The sequence below is a fragment of the Phoenix dactylifera genome, chromosome 9, assembly GCF_051530095.1.
Source record: "Phoenix dactylifera cultivar Ajwa chromosome 9, Ajwa_hap1_PhDact_Kaust_v1.1, whole genome shotgun sequence".
Lineage (NCBI taxonomy): Eukaryota > Viridiplantae > Streptophyta > Magnoliopsida > Arecales > Arecaceae > Phoenix > Phoenix dactylifera.
The window spans coordinates 27823751-27845819 of record NC_143198.1 but is presented as its reverse complement, the minus strand read 5'-3'; the positions used below and the strand labels follow the sequence as shown (position 1 = coordinate 27845819).

Genomic DNA, 22069 nt, shown 5'->3' with positions numbered 1-22069 from the left:
TAATGGCCATCATGAAAAGACAGCCATTAGAACAAGATAATGGCCATATGGTAGAGGAAACCTTTAATTACTTCCATCATGTTATAAAAAGCTAGTATTCTAAACCTCAGGGAATAGAGTTGATTGTTGAATGTATTTTACAGAAGGAACTTGGTCTCTGTTGCTCCCTAGTTCTACTATAGTTTACAGGTCTGCATAATATTGGTATGGCGAAAGCAAGGCCTTTTGGAACCGGCCCAGATGGTAGATGAGTTTATCGATTGGTCACTGCATGTTTAATTGAATGGGGCTCAGATATTGTATCCAATAGTCCAGTTTTAGCCAGAAGAGGTTGTAGCGCGATGAGAGAATCTGAAATAGGGATAAACTTCTTAGTTGAATGGCGCCTCGCATAACACGTGCATGAGTGCGACCAATTAATTCTTTTACCGGAAGCCACCAAAGTGATAAGCCGCTAAGGAGGCTACCCAGTCGGCATGAGATATCCTGAGCTAAAGAGCGGAGAAGCTAAGACGCATTTGGTCGAGCATTGTGAGATAAACCCATAGACTGCATGGTCCAGCCCGCCCTATATGCACCCTCGTCGCACCATATCTGCTTCTCTAATGTTTCCATTGTTGTTGCAGGACCTATGTATTTATCACTCATTTGTTTGGGTTTTGGATTTCCTTGTCACATTTCACTTCATCATTTCTCTCTTACCCCATAGGCCCTTAATTTTGCCATATAATAGCCTGCATATGATGCTGATGTAATTCTAATAACATCTTTTTGGCAGGCTAATCATAGCTTAAATGCAGAAGCTATTCAACTCAAACCAGCAATCCAAAGCTCATCCTAGACCAGCCTACGCTTATTACTCTTAGTAAATGGCTTATTTCCCGTAAGGCATTGCCTTGCAACTATGCAAGGCATCCGATTTGTGATTAGATCAATATAGATATATAACATAATAATTTCAATCAAATCAGTGGGATATAATTAGAGGGTCTAAATTTTTAAATTTAACAATTAATTAGTTCAAAAACTAACAATAACTTTTACTTCACAGGAATTTAGCTTCAACAACTTTCTAAATATTCAATGTAATAAAAAAAAATATAAAATAGTTTCTGATAATTATACTAAGAAAGTAAGAAACGCTGAAAATTCTTTTCTTATATCTAGTGGTTGTTCCATATTAGTATCTCTCTGGTACTAATTCTCTAAAAATATATTAAAAAAATAAATAACGAATTTGATATCTCAATAAATAATGAATACTTCAATTAGCTCGCTTGTAAGTTTGCACGTCAAATTATTACATCATATCAAAAAGAATATTATGAAAAAATAATATTCACTATGCCCAAATATTCATACACATAAAAATAAATTAATAATTGGTGTTTCAACATGATTTATAAGACTTTGGGCACATTTATATCATGTTTACTTCAAATGAAAACACATTTATATTATGTAGGGCCACATTTATGCCCTGTCGGACCAAGTCAGATAGGGTGAGCCACGGAACAATCGAAATACTAATGTTTCAGGTAGCTAATATAATTGTGGTGAAAGATGCCGATCAAATTGGGTAGCTTCGTATGCGGCTAACCATTCTAGAAAGACCGTGTGGCTAGAGGAGAAAGTATTATACGATGTATTTCGGAACTTATTATTTTTTGTATTTTTAATATATACCTAATATATATATATATATATATATATATATATATATATATATATATATATATATATATATATATATATATATATATATATAAACCGATGACATACCAGCTGTATGCCGGTATCCAAAATGGAGCCTTCGGGCCTCTCAACGTTTAATCGAGAACCAAATCCAACGGTGCACCGGATCATCATCAATCATCATTAGATTCGCCCCTACTTCTGGAACGCTCTCATTCCTTCGGCCACGGCCTCTTTCTTCCGGTGGCTGTTCCATGTCTCTAGTCTAGAACTTTCCCTCTCATTCTCCAGACAAATAAAAAAAAAAAAAAACCTAAACAAATCCTCTTATCTGTATCTATTCTTCCATCCTTCCACCGAAGGAATTGGGACGCGAGAGAAGAAGAGGAATTGGTGCGATGGGGGAAGAGCAGCAACTGAGGCTGGACCTGGAGGACCTTCGGCATCTCGAGTCCATCGCCAAAAGGCCCCGCGTCCTCTCCCTCCTCTCTGCCGAGATCCGTAACCTCGACGCCAGGGTATCTCCCCCACCTTCGTTCCTCGGCCGCCTTTCTCTCAACCTCAGTTGCTTAGGGTTTGATAGTTGTTCCTTCCTTTCCTGCTTTCTTTGGTTCCGATTTTAGCGGTTTTCCGACTCAAAAGATCATTTCTTGGAACACCATCAATTTGAATTTTATTTTTCTTGGACAACTTAGATTGATTCATGGACAGCTATTTGATCGATGATTTTTGAAGTTATCCGGATTGATTGATTAATGCTGTTGCAAAGTTTGGGATTGGGTGTTTCTTGCTGTCGTCTGATTGGCATTGAGTTTCGATGGATTGCTATTTATGTATTGTTTGTTGTCTTGGCAGCTGTCTAAAGTCACTGCCGCAGCAGCAGAAGCAGCAGCAGCAGCACAGCCTGCGGTTTCTGCGGAAAAGGCTCCTGCGGCTGCCAGCGGTTTGAATTATGTTACTCTCGGATCGTTTAGCTGGGATCAAGACAATGACAAGATCAAGGTATGTGCTTTTTATTTTCTTTGTTCTGTTAATAGACAGAGCAAAACAGCTATCATTGTGTGATTGAAATATGATATCCCACATATTGATTTAATGCATTTTATATAATCATGCTTGTGGGTTGAGATTTGAGTTTGACCATAATCACCACACGCTAGCTCTATTTGTTAAATAGTGAAATCAGTTGATTGGATGTCCCCCTTGATATCCTTTTGGAGCCTGTTGTGCACTGAAGGAGGGAAGGGGTGCGCAGAGAAAGAGAGCGGCATTGCAGCCCATGGACGATCCTTTAAAATGTAGGCTCAGAATTTGTACCAAAACAAAATATAGGCTCAAAATCTATCTGGCATTCGTTTGAGGGTTAATAATGCTGAAGGTTTAGTATTTTCAAGTTCTGACAAAATTAAAGTGGATGAATTTTAGAATTAAAATGTTAGGGTTAGGAACGATTTCATCTAAGAAAATTTTTGAGTACGCTCCAAGTAGAAGGGGAGCTCAGAGGCTGAGTAGGTGGTCAAAGGGACATTGGCAGAACAAATTTAGCTGGGATAATTAAGTGAGATGACATTTGGGAACTAAGTAAACAAATCAAGGTTTTAAATACTATGGGATGGGATCATCATGATTTTCTATGGAACAAGATGCTTAATGCCTCGACACTTGGGACAATGGATGTCTTGTTTGTCCTAATCCATTTTCTGACTCATTTTGCCTCGATGCTTAGGATATTGCTCATCCTAACATCCGGATTAGGACACCCCACCATCACACTGGTATTTAAAACCTTAAAATGAATGCACAAAGAATATGTTATATATTAAATTATTTTGGATAATTATAATTTGTTATTAATTGCGAAATTCTGTTCTAATTGATGGAAGTAGAAGTTTTGAATGCTACAAAAGAAAGATGGAGGTGAGATACTAAAAATTAGAAGCAACTAGTAAAAAAGAAATGAGATGTAGTAAAAAATTTGCATATGTGCCCATGAGCGCACGCACGCAGCCGCGCAACACACATTTTTCAAGAGAGAGAGAGAGAGAGAGAGAGAGAGAGAGAAGAATGTAGAGTTTTGTTGATAGTGTTTTCACTAGAATTAAGGTGAGATGAGGCAGAGGTAGAAGGTGCTTTCGATTTTTTTATTTTTTTAAAACAGCCTTTTTATGCTTGGGACACTTAATTAAAACTATTACCAGCAAAAGTAAATTTAGTAATGTTATTTGGATTATAATGGAGGCTTCAGGAGTATCGGGATATGAGAAGGTTAAGATGAATGTAGATAGATTTGGGAAATAAGTTGGAATGAGTTCTAAGATGAAGTTCATGAGTTACAATGGAGTAACTTTTAGGCATGTGTTGTGCATGTGAAAGGAAGGATAGCAGTATCGAGTTTCCATAACTCGTGGAAGAGGTGTATTGTAAAGCAACAAAAGATTGTCGACCAGACTTTATTTCTTAAAGGAGTTCTGGATTCTTTCTCTCCTTTCTCAACTAGTTGTCTATTTAACTAGAAATGAAGTTTCTGGAAAAACCTAGAATGTCTTCTTGGATGGTTTATATGCTAAATTTGCTTCTAGTTACATGTGACAACATATCTTAAAAACAAAAAAATGGGGATTTAAGCCACAAAAAGTTTTCCATTATACATAGAAATGTACAGATGAGGATGAACAATTGGAAGTTAGGTAGGTATAAGGAAGATGCTGTCTGGATAAGGAAAGGTGATTTATGATGTGCCAAAACATAGGAGGAATGAAAGAACCCAAGTTTTTTTGAATAGCAATTGTAATTTTTAATATCATTAACAAAGGAGGTCCTCCATATGGAGCAGAAGCAAATGATAGCAAAAAACAAGAGTTTAGAAAACATTTGTAGGTCTTCATTAATGGTTGGAGATGTTCATGAACCCAATCAAGGTTTGCCGTACTGGTTGATATCGTACTATACCGTTATTGAACTATTATGCAGTCTCATACTGTACTAACATTCGATACACATTGCCATCTCGTATCGTACTACATACTGACACTATAATAGGATGGTACTGATACGGGATTCAGTATCGAGACAACAAACCTTGAACCCAATTTTATGTGTGGGAATGTGGTTAGGTTTCTTTTGTACATCATGATTCTTTGTCCCAAGGACATAATGGACTCTTGTAACTTAAAATTGCTGGTGCAATTGGTTATCAATGTATTGTGTTGTCTTAGTTCATTATTTTAGTTGGGTTATTGAAACTTTTGAAGGGGGAAGTATTTAATGGAAATTTATGACATGGAAGTATTTAAAAGAATTTAATGATCTTTTGTATGAAGAATTTCTCTTCGCATATATCATATAGTAAATGAATTTTGTTGTAACAAATCATTATCCATGTCTATGTTATTTGTGGATGATATAGTTTTAGCTAGAAGGGTCAAATATCTAAGTTAGAATCATGGGTAAAAGGTAAAAATTATAAAGGTCTAACTTATTTCTGATATAATAGATAATTGTTTGTGTAAATCATATCAGTGGATGACGTAGTGTTGATGATGTTTGAATGGTTGAGTATAAATAAGCATCTTGTATCAAAGGTTTAGGATTAAAAGGAATAAACTTGCAATTTTTTAGTGGATTCAATCACTCTAGAGTTTTGTGTCCAGGAATATATAGTTGTGATCTTTCGTTGTTTTGGATCTTCATAGTAATAAATATAAATAAATACATCAAATAGATTTAGAGAAAGGTGGATTAAATAGGAGGTATGCTTGGTTTGGTGCCTGACATGCCCATCTGATTCATTGAAATTTCTAAAATAACAATCAGGAAGCAATGTTTTGTTCATCAGATTGTTGGCAAATGCTCCATGGAAATAAGGAAGTGTTGGAGAGAGAATGTGAGTTTATTCTAGATCCAGATAGGTATGGGTTTGCGTGGTAAAAGACTAAAAAATTCTTTAATAAAGAAGATGGGATATTTCTTCTATTAAAAGGCCTACTCAATGTTTGCCATATCGGTGCATACTTCCCCATACTGGTACCGAACAAAGACTCTATATGGGCGGTATACCGAGACTTGGCACGTCAAACCAATCCCTGCCTTGGGCATATGGACATGGTACCAGTATGGGGTCTGGTACCAAATGCGAAACTTGGGCTGAATAAATGAAGAAGTCCTGGATTACATGGATCCATTCGTGATAAAGGATCTGAAAAAATGCAATGACCAGATGCCATCCTTGTTAGGAAGTACTGGACAGCTGAAAATAATCTAGGTCAGATTGGTTATGATTGTTTTTATGGTTGTATGCTGAAATAAGTACAGAAGTAGATGTCGTGAGTTAATTGTATCTTCCAATTTCCTAATAACTCATGGTGTTTTCTGGTTAAGTTGACAGCCTTTGAAAGGCATCCTATATAAACTAGTGACAGAGGGGTGGTTAATGTTGTATTGTGTCCTGTTCTTTTGAAGGAAGCTGTTGCATCTTGTCTGTAATCATTTAGCTGCTATATTCCTGGTAGTATTATGGGTAAGGATGCAGCTTGTGCACAATGCATACATACTATGTGCACCCATGCGAGCACCCCCTTTTTTTAAAAATTGTTTTGTCATCCGTTTCTTTTCCCAATTTTCCCCAATTTTCCATTCCAAGAGATGTGATTGGACTCTGTCTCTGTCTCTGTCTCTTTGAGCTATGTATGCCAGACCAACCTTATACTTAAATCTTTTTTCTCTTTTACTGACAGTTTTTATATTGGGTTTTCTTCTTTCTGGAACTAATATAATTCTGCAAGCTTGCCTTTTGTGCTTCAGCTTTATGTGTTGCTAGAAGGTGTACAAGAAGGGAAGATGGAGACTCTGTTTAAGCCAATGTCAGTGGACATCAAATTTCATGATGTCCAAGGGAAAAATTATCGATTCGCTATTCCGAAACTAAACAAAGAAATAATTCCTGAGAAATGTAAAGTGGTGGTTAAGCCGACGAAAGTTATTGTTACACTGTCCAAAGCTTCGAAAGGGAACTGGTTAGACCTGCACTTCAAGGAGGATAAGGTAATAAAATGTTTTTTTAATTTTTCTCATCTTTTCTTATAAACTGGTCTGGTTTTGTTAATAAATAAGCATTAGCACAAAGAGGTTACTGTATTACAGATACTAACCCAGTTGAAATGTCCAACCATCGTCCAGCAGTTACTACACCCTCTCTATCATCTATGAGGTGTTGGATCTAACTTGTTCTTTGGTTGATCTCTCTTGTAGTCCTCCTTTTATTTTATTTTTTTTCTAAAGAACCTATTGGAATGCATGTGACATATGAGAGATACTATGGCTGGCTGTGGGCTTCCATTTCAAGTAAAGATTTCTTATCATTTATGTCATTCAATAAATGCGGTCCCAATTCTAGGATGTGCACTTCTGTTGCTTCGAGGTATATTTATTAAGAATGAGAGTGGCGACAGGAAGGTAGGGATGGTGTGTAACAGAGCTTTACAAATGAAGTTGAGGAGTTCGTGCTTAATAGTACTACAATTGGCAATACTCTGCTTTTTCACAGCCAACATATGGGGTTCTTAATATTCAACCTCTGTCTAGAGATGTAGTTATTTGAATTTCTACCATGATATATTTAGTCTAAATTTTGCTGAAGGAGTGTTTTGCTGTAATGTGCTTTCCCTTGTTCTGATTTTGTGGGAAACAAAATGAGCATCTGTCACACATGCTACCTAAGATGGATTGTTGTACTACACCAATATGAGGTTAGAAGATGGATTTTTTAGTTTATTTATTGATTTATTTGGTAGAAGTAAATTTTTTTCATAGTTACATGCCCGTAGATATGTAAAGACCTGTTGTCTCTTTGTACAATCATCTGTAAATCCTGAGGTACCTGCGACCCATGGAAAAGGATCTGGAATGTGGTAAAGATTAGAAAGCCAATCAGCTGCCTTATTGACTTGCTTTTATTGTTCATTCTGTTCTTTTTTCTCCCTCTCTTTTACAAGCTTCCGTAGTTTAATGAGGTTAGCATAGACCAACGAAATTTCTTCTCAGCATCTTGTAATAAAATCCAGTTCTGTCTGCTAACAAAGAAATCAATAGATCAGACTTATCACCATTAGCTTTGATACAATTTGATGGCTGATACTAAGTTTATTTTATGATTTGCAGCTAAAGCCAAGTTTAGACAAAGATAAAGACCCAATGGCAGGAATTATGGATTTGATGAAGGTGAGTTATTTTTTTTTTTCCTGACAGCATCAAAAATTTCTTTTCTTTGTTTCATTCTATTTAGTTGCGTGTGCTAAGAAACTAAAATGCCAATGTGTTGCAGAACATGTACGAGGAAGGCGATGATGAAATGAAACGAACAATTGCCAAAGCTTGGTCTGATTCAAGATCTGGGAAAACAGCTGAGTCGTTAAGAGGGTACCCTTGATCAGTTGGTGGTAGATTGCGATCTTAATATTTTGGCTTTCAATGTATTTTGGGGATGATGTTAAGATCACAAACTATTACTAATCTTCTTTCTTAAAGGTGGACTATTTATAAGTATTTGTCATTTGTGTCTCTGATCTGTGGCTATGCCAGTGTGGTATTAAGCCTCTCAAGACATGAAACTGATCTTGAGATTTAAGGGTATGTAACCGCTAATTGCATGCACGGTACCTCTTTAGTTACAATAGTTTTGTCTATTCTAATTATAATGTGGCCTGGAACACACCATCAAGTGTAATGGTTGATGTTGTTTGTGCATTAAACGTGCGAGTGCTATAATACTGGAGTATGTCTGGGCATGGCACACTAGGAAAAAAAGCATATGATATGTCTGGGCATATCATAAACCTTCAGGACGGTTTTGGATTATCTGGATGAATGATAAATATGAGGTGATCGATTCTTCTTAAACGGATGCAAGGAATTTTCGAGAGAACACAAGTCTAAGGGTTGCTGAAGCTTTTGCCGATTCTTGAGGTAAACTCAAAGCAACGCTATAATTGAGATGATCTAAGTGGTAGGAATGCCTTGAAGAACTTCCTCTGAGCAAATAGAAGTGAAGCTGTTATTTGTTGCATTTGATTTGGTGAAAACAGATCAAATATGAATCGAATATTGATATATCTATATTTATATCTATAAATATTAAATAAATATTAAAATTAATATTTATATTTGTTTTAAATAGATATAGATATGAATTAGATATTAAGTATATTTATATTTATTATAAACAAATACGGATATAGATTCAATATTAAATATATTTATAATTTTTTATTCAAATATGGAGATAAATTCAAATTTTTGGTAGATATTAATCATGTTTTGAAGAAAAATTTAATAATGAAAACTAGCAACAAAAATATGATCATAAGGAAAAGATTTACTTAAAAACATGATTCAAAAGATTTTTTTCGAATTGAGCATTCTATACTCGAATTACTATCTTAAGTGACGGCCATTCGATATTCGGATTTTTTTTTAATTTAGATTTGGTTAATCACTTAACTAGTTCTTTTGTCATATGAATATCCGAATGTATCCATATTCATATTTGTATTTGAAAAATTTTTGAAATGACTATCTAAATTCGATCCCGATCTGATCAAACCAAAAAAACAGTATCCGAATCCGACTCAAATCAGATACAAAAACGAATCTTATCCGCTTTCAGCCCTAGCAACAACTATTTGAAAAATGCCCTTTGCCTATGTACTACAGCTGCCACAGAATCTGTATGAGAAGATTATTGAATTTTGTATTAATATATTGTTTTTAAATCACCTAAAACATGCCGCATGGATAAGATTGTTGCTAATTGTACAACATTTGATATCTAATTGGATAGATCTAAACTTGGCCAGAGCTGAACATTCAGAATTTTAGAAAAAGAAATTCCAATAATTTGCAAGAAGTTTAGAAAGAAATCAGATATATATGAATTAGGGAAAAATCTAAATAGAAGGATGACAGACTATTTGAAAAGATGTACACCTATTCAAGTGAAAAGAAGCATTGAAGAAGTAACTACAATAAACATAGGAAAAAAAATGTCATCGACGACATTGTACAGCACTGTTATAAATAACTTGAACATAGATCATGGAATTTGTATATAATTGTAAATGATGGGATAGCTGATTAGTTAGTTTACCAAAAAAAAATCAGAAAATCATGTTACCAAGGTAAAAATTAAGAATTGACAGAAAGTTTGACGATAAGTTAGCTCCATTGTTAATAATGGCAGCTAACAGTGCTTAATGTTTGAGAAGAGTAATCCAGCCCTGCAAGATAACTGCTCTAACATAATACTTTCTGGGGAAGTACACTGAACAATCGAGCTTGGATTGTTTGATTCAATGTTCTGAGCAGTATAATTGTACATGAACCAGAAACATAATGGAAATGCTACTAGCTAAATATATTCTATAATAAAATAATTTCTCACCATCAGTCTAAAGAAAAGATCAATGGAAGCTGTAACTAGCTTTTAGCACATTAAGTTATAAATGTACTACACTTTTGACTAAGGGCAGTTGATGCGTCCAACCATTGATGTCTCCCTCTTGGGCAGTTGCAGAATAAAATAGTAGCTAATTTGCAATGATTAGGTGATCCTCTACTTATGTTAAATTCCATGATGTGGTGAAGTGCTCCAAATCAATCATGGTTTTCTGAATGAAGCCATATTAAGAACTCCTGGTGAGGAAGATGATGTCAGTGACCCTGATCCTGAAAAAGAAATAACATAATCCAACTACAGCATAGTATGAGTTGACCTTTAAACAAGAATTTGGCTGCCATAATCCTGATTGAATTTTTCATAGCGATGAGCATGTAGATGAGCTGATGGTCTTGTATTTTTCAGAGCCAGCTCCATATCCTCAGGTTTCACTGGACCAACTTCTGGCAACTCTGCAGGCCATAATTCGAGTCAGCTATGGTATCTCGGCATGAGGTAAAAATTAACCAAAACTGAACTTTGATCCGCACCATTTCAGTTTCAAAGGATTGAGTTCTGTTTAAGCTAGTAAGCCACCCTATTTGGTGCTTCAGTAACTAATTGGGTTCCTTTTGGATGGTAAACAGATTTGATCTAGTAATGCAACTGAACTTTCACGAGATAACAAAGTCTAAGTACTTTCCAGGAGGGAAAGCCTGGTGTACAAACTGACAACAGAGTTAAATGAGATATAAAATATATTGGCAAACATCACAAAGCCACATTTTGACACCAACAAATCACATTATAGAGATATTCAAATAATCTCTTGAGGACTAAGATGCAAGCCATTTCATATCTGCACACTTTTGGTGCAGATTTCAGTTCTAACTGCAGGCAAAACTATTCCATTTTTTAAAATTATACTGTATGTAAAAATGTTTTTAAGTTATAATAGGAGTCATTTCATATATATATGGTCCAAACTAGAGATTGTCCACAGCCAATGTTAGATCTAGTGAAAACGTTGGGAATTTTAACTTATGTAAGTTTATTGTGGTAGATTCACCTCATATTCTTCATTTTTTTTTTCTCATAATCATCACCATGCTCTTCATGTTTTGTGCTGTAACAATGCCTAAATGGCACTCAGGAAGTTACCACTAAAATGCAAGAAATTAAATCACAGAATTAACTCAATTAAGTTTGTACCAGGTAATGTTCTCTCTTTCCCTCTCTCTCTCTCTCTTTCACCCACCCACCCACACATGCTATACAATGGTGCATTCCATGTTTCCTTTCTTCTTCTCTTTTTACCTATTGTGCTTTTCATGTCTTGCACTGTCAAAACAAATGACCTCTTCCTAATGGTTCAGTTAGCTCACCTGACCTACCTACCAATATGGAGCCAGAAAGGCATCTTACTTTGAGTTTTGTCTTACATTCCTCCTTGAGTATACAAGGATAGCAAGTTATGGTCTGATGGAAGTCTCTATGAATGGAAAAGTTTAAAAACAAAGTCAGGTATTCATGTTTTCTAGTAGCATGATTAGTTTCTATCAAGCTAACCTTTATATTATTTTAATCCACTTATCTGGCATTCACGTTTCGTTTGCCGGTTACAAATACTATTACAATTTTTACAAGCTCCATAAGAATCATCAACTATACTCACCATCCTCAGGCACCTGTTCTTGTCTACTTTCTAGAAGTGTCATTAATCGTCTCAGCGGCTGCATGGCTGCCTCTTTGCATACTAAACGAATATCTGAGCCTGAATAGCCTTCTGTCCTTTCCACCAGAATATCATAAGGAATTTCTGCTCCTCCAGGGACTGATGGCAAAAGCTCGTCAAACATTGCTCGCCTTGCTTCTGGTTCTGGAAGAGGTACAAGAATCTGATTGAACAAAGTTAAAGAGAACCTTAGACTATAATAGTAACTAGAATCTATGCCAAGAGTAAATAGTCAATTCCATTCTCCAAAACTCAGAAAACCAACAAGAAAATTTTTGGAAGCAGATTAAGCCAATCAGCTAATAGATCAGGTATTTTCTTATTTGCCTATTTCTCTATTAACCCCGGAAATTCAGAATCTTAAAGAAGCAGAAGTGTCATAGAATCCTGAGCATAATATCCACCCCTAAAGTATCCAGCAAATCAGAAAATGGATGAAAGCTCATAAGTTGTTTCTATCCAATGTTTAGAAATTTGATTTATAATTTTTTCATCATTCAAAGGCATATGTTTACTTGGGAATCCGTCTTTTCCAAAATTTGTTCTCACAATGAAACTGCATCTTCAAAGTATTATCCATCATTCACAGGTATATTACTCATTTTTGACTAAGAGTTAAAAACCAGAACCAGTTCCATGGTGAATATACTTGGATGGTGACGACAGCAATGCAAATCCATGCATGATTTTATGAATGACCTCAGATTAATCATCAAGACAGATGTTATATAAGAAATGAATAATTATCTGGCTTTAGGGTGTGTTTGTTTGTAACAAAATGTATGAAAGGGGAGGGGATCCTTTTCTTCGAAACAGAAAATGCAGCTTTGCTATCGTTTGTTTGATGGTAACTGTGGTGATTTACAGAAGGAAAAGTTGATCTCACACTTGTTTTCTGATTCTTTTTTATTCGGAAAAAAAAAGGCTCACTTTTCTGTATATAATAAACATTTTTCAGCATCTTATGAACTTTCTGCAAAGCAGATGTTTTCCAACTCCTATACCTGGCAACCAAACAGGCCCTTAAGGGCATCCATATATGATGATACTTCGCTGTATCTCTACAACTATGAGAACTCAAAAGTCCAAATTTTTAGCGGAGTCGTGTTATTACAGTTCTGGAACAAATGCTAATGCTTTGTATGCTTTTTTCCTAAAGAAGAAGCATTGTATCTTGTTATAGCCAGCCATATCAAATATCCATGTTTGAGTACTAAAGTTTAGAAACCAGGGGGCACTCCAGTCATATTTTAGAAGCACAGTGATTCCAACACATTATAGTTATTTCTTGATTATCACTCCAATCATGTAGAATAATGAATTCAAAGGATACCCGCTTCTCAAGACGCCGGAGCATAGCTGCATCTAGTTCCCAAGGCAGATTTGTTGCTGTTAAAACAAATACAAGCTCATCTGTCTTTGTCAAACCATCCATCTGCAACAAAAGTGCAAAAGAAAAAGAATTGTAAGAAAATTTGGATGGGTTAAGTTCATTAGCTGTGGGAATCAAAAATGAGATGGGTGTCACAAGATATGGTCTTTGTGTCACAAGATGTGGTCTTTCAAATATGACAGATAACATTAACTGACAGATATGGTCTTTTCCATAGAAGCCAATGGACATGAAAGATCCACTACAATGTCTCACAAACAACATATAGAGCAAGATCCCCCATACAGAAGCAAATGGAGCCTTCCAAGACTGCATTTTTCTTGATGAAGTGGACAAATGAAGGGTCATGTACTACTGACGTGAAGGAATCCCTCCAGCCTCCAGAGAGAATTCAATGTCCTCTTAGTATTAACCTTCTTATCCAAAGATCACATTCTGTATTCCTAAAACTTAAGGACAGTAGACTTGGCCTGTGGAAGTAAGTCACTATATACTCGCTTGCAACAAGCTTTATTTTATTTTATTTTACTTTATTTTTGATGGAAGGGAAAGGCTGAAGCCCACAGCTTTCTTTTAATTGAAAACTGTAAATATAGACATGTTTTAAGATACGTATCCCCACAAAAGTTAAACACCTTGAGACAACATGCAAGACTACCTGTATAAGTAGCTCAGTTTTTAAACGTCGACTCGCTTCATGCTCACTACGTGCTTCACCACGTTGACTAATGATTGCATCAATCTCATCAAGAAATATTGTTGATGGTGCGTGGTGCCTGGCAAGCTCAAATAAAACTTTCACTAGCTTTTCTGAATCACCTGCATTCTTACAAAAAAATACAAAGGATTGCAAACTTGCACATCATTAACTTGACATCTGACCATAAAGAAAAAATTCATACCATGTTATATCTGTAAATAATTCTGGCTTATATTATTATCAAAAATAGAGAACAGAGAAGGTGGTTCTTTGATACAATGCATTATAACATCCAAATAAACGGAATACCAATTTATTGAAAGGCTATATAAAAGTGCCATACAATGGATTACAGGTCTTTGTTATTTCCGTATTTCCCATTATTTGTACAACAATCTGTAGACAGAAGGGAACTCAAGGTCTCTAGGCAAAATAAGTACATTTCGTCAATGAGGTTTGACAAATATTGCTCATATGAGACATAAGATCCTTATGTACAAGGAAATAATGGAACTTCAGAAGTGGTGTTCAGAACACAGTACAGTGCGACTAAATATAGTTTCACTGTAACTGAAGACAAAGTTAAGATTTCTATGTTTGAAGAAAAAGCATCATTTTAAGTTTAATCCCTCCACACCAACAAATTGTCAATTGCTATCCAAGATATAAAAAAATCCAAGACTGGTACAACTAAAACTAAATGATAATTGTTCATAAAAGAGATTGACGGGATGACCAATCATAACAATCTTTTGCTACACGCCAACAAAAATATTCATGTGAGAGCAAAAAAGCCATAAAAATGCAACACAATAAGAGCAAAAATGTGAAAAAAGAAGAGAGATTATTATAGAATAGGCCAAATTTGAACATACCACGCCATTTGCTGACAATTGATGATGCTGAAATATTGAAAAACGTAGTCTTGCATTCGGTAGCCACAGCTTTTGCAAGCATTGTCTGGATTGTTGAAACTAATAAGACATAGAGAATATAAAGGCGGTATTTGATTTATTGCAAAAAAGAAAATAATAGAGATAATCTCATATCCTTTTTTTTTATAGGAGAATCAGGAAGCATCCCATGTACTAGAAGAAAGAAACTGATCACAGCTATGCAGATGGACATCATTTTCTTTTTCTTTTCTGTTTTTTTGAAAGAAAAAACATGGAAAACTGATTCTATTCCTTACTGGTTGTGGCATCAATAGATATAGTATCACAACAAAACCAGTGGCATTCATGTATAGAATCCCACAGATATTCAACAATTTTATCTCAGAGAAAAACATGACACAGTATCCACACCAATCATCTGTTCATTTAGCTAAAATTCAAATAAAGGAGATATCGTAGTAACACATCAGATTAGCTCATGGTAATAACTAATAGCTCGATCAGAGTTGTTTGCCTAGTGAATAAGCAGCCTTGCTGGAATCTATGTAGAAATTCAATAAGACTGATTAAAGTGGATTCTGCATGCATGATGATGCACAGGATGTCAGCTGAACAGACTAAACAGGGAGTAATTTCAAGTTAGCTACCACATGTACCACGGACAATATCTGAATAACACAGCTGATTGACTAATAGCAAATATTCGGACCATGCAGTTGTTTGCCCATCAGATGAGCAGCCTTGATAAGTCCATAAAAAGATGTAATAACAGTTAGAAAAGTCGTAGGATTTCCAAAATGGATTTCCCATGCATGATGTTACGCATGATGTCAGCATGATGAACTAAAAAGGAGCAATTACACGTTAACTACTTGGGTGTTTGCATAGGGCCATATAGTTCACATAAGATCAACAAAATGTGCAAATAAAAGATAACACTGGGCAAAATGAAGACCTGTCAACTTTTTTTTTTTTGGGGGGGGGGGGGGGGGGGGATCACATAAATTACCAATGGAGTTTGAAGAGATACCATAAACCAACAAGTGCATAATATAAATTGCTAAGATATATATTGAACAATGAAAAGAAGGAAAATATGAAAAAGATAATATATTATCAAATACAAACCTTCCCTGTTCCTGGAGGGCCGAAAAGCAAAATACCTTTCCAAGGCGATAGAAGACCAGTGAAGTACCTGGAGAAAACGTATCAGGAACACATTTTGACAAATTTAAGCTTCAAAATTTTTGGTCATTTACATAACATTCTAGACACACTTCTCTACAAAATGTCTCTTTCTATGAGTCGACTAGAAATACATTTTGGTCTCTACATTCTTTTATATAGTAGTTCCAAACTTAGTAGTAGGAATCTTCCACTTAGAATGGTACACCCACTTCCGAATCTCCTCGAAAACTCATCTTTGCACCCACTTCCTAAGTATTTTCTTGTTATTATTTTTTTTGTCTGAGACCCACTTCCCATGCACGCACCTAACGTAGTTGTAGTAACTAAGGTTGCAAAATAACAAAATGATCGCACAAGCATCTCTTGGTCATCAACTCTAACTTTGAGTTTATTTTCCTTCTGTTTCAATAAAAATAATATTCCATATCCTTAGTATTTTCGTACTAATTAAGACTTTGTTATACATAGCTTGACCCAATTCTCATCTCACCAATTAGAATTATAGCATAAATTTAAGAATAAGAAAACCATGGCCATATTTCTTGGACATTATTCTCAACTCCACATTATATGATGTAAGGATACAGGCTTGGGGCCTGACCTTTCCAAAACCACTTCTCCAACTCCGGTAACCACTCCATATGCATCCATAACAATTTAAATAGTGTTCAACAAATTATACACCACAAAACTCTACCATATGCTTTCTCCAAGTAACAATTACCACGTATAAATTTCCTCTCTTTTGTATAAAACCTATATTTCTTCAATTGATGCCATCTTTCTTAATCCTTTCCATCTGCCCTCTAACACACTTCCTAGTGCGGATCCCAAGTTTCATATCATCATAGTTGTACAAGTTTGAGTATCGCATTTATCTAGAATGATATTTATACCACTTCTTCATTCATTTGGCTCTAGTGCTTTCAACCTCGTGTCATTTGCAAAGCCATCTCCGCTTCCCTAATCCTAGTTAGATAGTGCCATGCAAGACACTCACCTAACTATGGTTTTCCTACACATCAATCTAAAGTGCAATCCACATTCTGTAAGTTCTGAAATAAACATCGCCAACTTTCCTAATCTCTCCATCTCTTCCCAGGCTTGTAGACTTCAGTAGAAGTCCAACAGGTCAGAAAAATGTCATTAGCTACAAATTTGATCTTTTGGCCTCAGGTTTTGAAATGAAAATCTTCTAAAACAGTTTTTCCTTGCCATTCCTTATGGACAATTTCAGTGTTGCCCCATTAAGTTCTTATATGTGCATTGCTTACCTTTAAATTCTACAAGAAATGAATTGTCAAACTAGTTTTCCCTCCTTCATAGGAGCAACCTTAGATGTTCTTATGTCGATTTTTACAAGTCTATTCTAAAGCACCATATGGTTTCTGTAGGGATAACACTTTTTAATCAGTAACCCTTCTTGCAAATTTTATTCCTTGTTTTAATCAAGTTATTTTATTTCACATCTGAATCCCCGAATTGAAATAGTCCCATGGATGAAACTGAAATATGATCTCTGAATTTTGGAACTAATGCAATGTTATGCGAAACAAAGAGATCAGCAAGCATACAAAAATTACGAAATGAGCAAGATTAGATAGCTAGCAAGATAATCTCATTTCACTTAGCCGACCAATTACATCAACTACATAATCTTCAATAGCATACCAAACACTATTGTACTACTAGCTTTTCACTAACAAAGAATAGGAAACATATAATTAATATATATATATATATATATATATATATATATATATATATATATATATATATATATATATATATATATTCAGTAAATTTGTCCACCTACTTGGGATATTTGATGGGCATAACAACTGCTTCTTTAAGAAGTCGTTTTGCATTCTCTAGTCCTTTAATGCTTTCCCACTTAACGTCTGGACTCCCATGAATGATGTCTCTGAAGGAAAATGTTATAAAAACAATATTTTGTAAGAGGATGTTTTGGAAAATAAGAATATATTCTTTATTTTTAGAAATTGCCATTCTGGGAACATTCTCATCATCCAAAATTACCGGCATAGTGTCTCCGCCAGGGTACGCATTTCTGCAGATTCAAGAGGAGGAAGCAGAGGTCTATGCCTGCAAAAGCACAGTTTTGATAGCTTTAAGTTTTGTAAACATGATGCAGTGTTAACATCCCGTTTGCGGTATCTAAGAATTAACAGGTCAACTTAATATGAGTACGCAAATGTCATTATGGGATGAAAATTAAATGTAAAGAAGAATGCAATGACATTTCGGAAGGAAAATAACATATACAAAAAGACACAGGGGAAAGGTAAACAACAAACTGATACAATGTGAAGGTGCTCTAGATGCTTCTCAGGTAAAAGTCATTCCTAAATTATCGAACATACATAGTTGTAGTGGCATAAGCAAGCGATGTGAGATGGATAACAGGATTTCCTTTTTCTTAGTTGGACTCTTTTTCATCTTATGATGGTGATCAGGTTTATCTAGCATCAAGTTAACCATTTTATATAGCTTCGGTTTTGGGTTTTGACATTTTAATTTCAGTAACTGGAATTGAGCTTGTTTGATGCATGTGAAAGAATGACAGGATAGCTGTGATTTTCCATTTGATTAGAGAAGTTTTCTAATACTTATGTTACTTGCCATATGCACGCCGGATTTGGGAAGTGCTCTTCACTTGTTCTTTTGAACATCAACAAGAGGACGCCCTAAGATCCATGAGTATTCAATTTGGGTCCAGTTCGTGGTTTGACATGCGTTTTATGATTACTTGTTAACCGACCGTTCAACTCTCCACCTTTTCCATAATATTACAAGAAAATAAGTGCTTTTATATCAAGTTAACCATCAGTCAAATTCCCGCACCATAATGAACCATTGTTATAGAAGTACAAGAATGAAAACAATAGAAACCTGTCCCCCTGTCAAAGCGACAATAAACCGAATCAAGATTACTTGGCTATTAAACATAGCTTCATCAATACTAGAAGAAAGTCATGCTATTAACACACCATAATGCATATTTCTACATTGATGCGACATACTACCACTAAAATTCTTACAGCATTTCATCGGCCCTGTCTGAAATAGCTCCCAGGCGTGGTTCCATTTTTGCCTTCTGAAATTAAGAATCAAATGTCATAATCCTGATGCCAATATATGCATGCAATAAAGCAACTGGACATCTAAAAGAAGTCAAGTCACGGCAAGACGAAGTCAACCTGCCGCTCAAACTGCTCGTATACGGCCAGGTCGGACGATTTCTTTACGCTCCCACCGGCATTCATCACTCCATTTGCATGACTCCCATTAACATTGAAGCTTGAATCCGTAACCTCTTCCTTCGGTTCCTCCTTTCTTCCAAACCTCACATCATAATATAGCTTGAAATCCTAAAATCAACCAAAAAGGCCAAAAACCGCGAAAATAAAGCAAAATCAGAGAACACAAGAGAAATAGAAAGCAAGCCATCCACCCTAAAGGGAGAAAAAGATCGAAACCGAGCCGGAAAGCAAACCAAAAGCAGTCCGAAGGATTCGCGATCAGATCGAAAGAGAGGGAAAGCAAAGAGAAGCAAGGGATTGGAGGATTCGGCTTCACCTCGAACGTCCAGCGGGTGGGCAACGGTTCGTCCCCCATCACTCCTCGGAGGCCGCCACGGAGAGGGCGACGGAGGCCGCCAATAGATCTCTCGATGTATCTCTCTCTCCGCTTCCGGTATCCCTCCCTCTCCAAGAGCGGAGAGACGACGCATACGGAGCACAGAGACAAGGAGCGAGCCAGGCAGCCAGCTATACCCACAGAGCGGGACCCACCCGTGCGACCATAAAGGGTGACTTACTATTAAAAGACAATCGTGGTTCGTGGAGAATCTCCTGACAACAGCGCTAACGCTACGGCCCACCGAGACCGAGGTGGAGGAAAAGGCCGGTCTCGACTCGTTTGCCATGTGTTAAGAGGTGATTGGCGAGTTCTACGAATCCCGGGGATTTCTGGTGTAAATAACTCTAATGTATTTTGAGGCATGGCTACATCTCGATGTGATCATTTCTGGCGATGCATTCGTATCTCATTTTGTCTCTGAATATAGATGATGGAGAATGCTGCAGAATTTTTTTATTCTGACTTGGTGTCTCACATTTCTTCCTGATAGATTATTAGTCTGGGGAAGGAATGGGAGTATTTAGAGTCCTGTCAAAGAAACTTATTCAATCATTCATCAATAAGATCGAGTTCCGAATGATTCGGCTCTCTCTCTCTTCGATCTGGCTGGCCAAGGTATCAGCTTGTGTGAAACTCTTCCGTTCTCGTACTAAGGCAGGTTCCCATGAGAGAGCATCCTCGTGCAGCACCATCTCCTACTTGCGGTCTTTGTTCCGAAGAGGTGGAAGATGATGGGTTGGGTTACGCTTGGTGAGTGCTGCAGGCTAGAGCTGTTCTTCTTGAGGATGATTCAGCGACGGCCAGCGGTCCTGTTGCTTAAAGATATTTGGTCCATGGTCTATGACGAGGTGGTCTTCCAAGCAAAACACGTATATAGAAAGGCTAATGGAGCTGTGGATTGGATGGCCTCATATGCGGCAAACTACTCTGAAGATACTCTTTGGGTTGGGAAAAGAGAGTTGCCTAGTGCGCCCCGAGATCTATTATTTTTCGACTTTTTTGGATGTATCCATATCCGTACTGCCTAAATGATCCATTTTAGCAAAAAAAAAAAAAAAGAAAAAAAAGAAAAAAAAAAAAGGTGGAAGAGGTCCAGCATGTTATATCTGGTTGCTGGCTGGCTAAAGAGGTTTGGTCTCAACTGGCAACATTATCTCTCTTTATATTCTCTCTAATTCTGTTGAGAAAAATGTGCCTCGAAACTCGAAACGACTGCAAATTGAATTCGGCTCAAGTTTGCTTGAAAAAGTCTGTGCCAACTGAATGGAGTCGACTCCTGCAGAGCTGGAGTCGACTCCTATGAAGCTTGAGTCGACCCCAGGGATGAGAGGGTCGACTCGCATCTGCCACAGTGAAGAAACAGAGAGCAGTTTTCTGGGTTGCTTGCAGGAGTCGACTCCAGTCCTGCAGGAGTCGACTCCAGCCCTGCAGGAGTCGACTCCAGCCCTGCAGGAGTCGACTCTCTCAGAAAGACAGAACGTGCTAGTTTCGGTGCTGATACTTGGAGTCGACCCGAGGATGTCCGAGTCGACTCGAACTTATCAGGAGTCGACCCCTGAAAGTGAGGAGTCGACTCCTGATCACGGGATTGATTGAAACGATGGCAAGATGGGTTTTTTGACTTAGGGTTTTTCGTAGGGAAGTTTCCTTATGTGTTGAAAACCTATAAATAGGGTTTTTTGGTGAACCCTAGGTGAGATGAGAGCGGCCGTAGTGAGTTTCTTTTGGAGTCCTATCTCTCTTGTAAGCCCTAGGTGTGCAATCTCCAACAGGAAGAGAGATCATTGTAACCCTTGCTGAATATATTGAATCTGTGCGTGTGGCCTCCGTGGACGTAACCCGTATTGGGGTGAACCACGTAAAATTGTTGTCTTTGTGATTGTTTGATTTTATTCTCTACTTCTTCTTCTTCTCGATTCGTCTTTCCGCAGTTTGGATCCAGAAAGGGAATAGTACGATCGAAGGGTGAGTGCTTTCAAGCATCTCGCAACAACTGGTATCAGAGCAACGTTCCCTGTGTTCCAATGGCTGACGAAGGAAGATTGAGGATAGAGAAATTCAACGGACAGAACTTTGGTGTGTGGAAGATGCAGATGGAAGATTACTTGCTCTCAAAGGATCTGGATCTACCACTGGGCGGAGAAGAAGCGAAGCCGACAGACATGCCGTCGGAGAAGTGGGAGCGTTTTGATAAGAAGGCGCTCGCCGCTATCCGTTTGTCCTTGGCATCGGAGATCCTCGCCAATATATCCAAAGTAAAGACTGCAAAAGATTTGATGGACACACTGGCTTCCATGTATGATGAGCCAACAGGAGCGAACAAGGTATTCCTGATTCGACGATTATTCACTTTGAAGATGAGAGACAGTGG

General features: G+C 36.9%; 2 protein-coding genes across 3 annotated transcripts; one reads left to right on the top strand and one right to left on the bottom strand.

Moving 5' to 3' along the window:
- The first annotated feature begins 1913 nt into the window (after positions 1 to 1913).
- Positions 1914 to 8403, top strand: LOC103709451 (uncharacterized). Its single transcript, XM_008794775.4, has 5 exons — positions 1914 to 2213; positions 2551 to 2697; positions 6496 to 6735; positions 7852 to 7911; positions 8015 to 8403. Exons 1-5 carry the CDS (start codon positions 2094 to 2096, stop codon positions 8117 to 8119), a joined length of 672 nt encoding a protein of 223 aa, XP_008792997.3. The 5' UTR covers positions 1914 to 2093; the 3' UTR covers positions 8120 to 8403.
- Positions 8404 to 10005: 1602 nt separating this feature from the next.
- On the bottom strand, positions 10006 to 19806 carry LOC103709449 (uncharacterized). 2 transcript variants are annotated; one of them, XM_088704750.2, is made up of 12 exons: positions 19636 to 19806; positions 19257 to 19427; positions 19098 to 19153; positions 18076 to 18141; positions 17852 to 17959; positions 15976 to 16042; positions 14827 to 14925; positions 13910 to 14077; positions 13192 to 13293; positions 11799 to 12021; positions 10461 to 10596; positions 10006 to 10380 (listed from the first exon to the last, which is right to left on the bottom strand). In XM_088704750.2, the coding sequence occupies exons 1-11, from the start codon at positions 19672 to 19674 to the stop codon at positions 10463 to 10465; spliced, it is 1233 nt and encodes a 410-aa protein (XP_088560876.1). In that variant the 5' UTR covers positions 19675 to 19806; the 3' UTR covers positions 10006 to 10380; positions 10461 to 10462. The 2 variants fall into 2 exon arrangements, with proteins under 2 accessions (XP_088560876.1, XP_008792994.2); XM_008794772.5 differs by having other exon boundaries at positions 13910 to 14070; positions 14827 to 14911.
- Positions 19807 to 22069: the final 2263 nt, after the last annotated feature.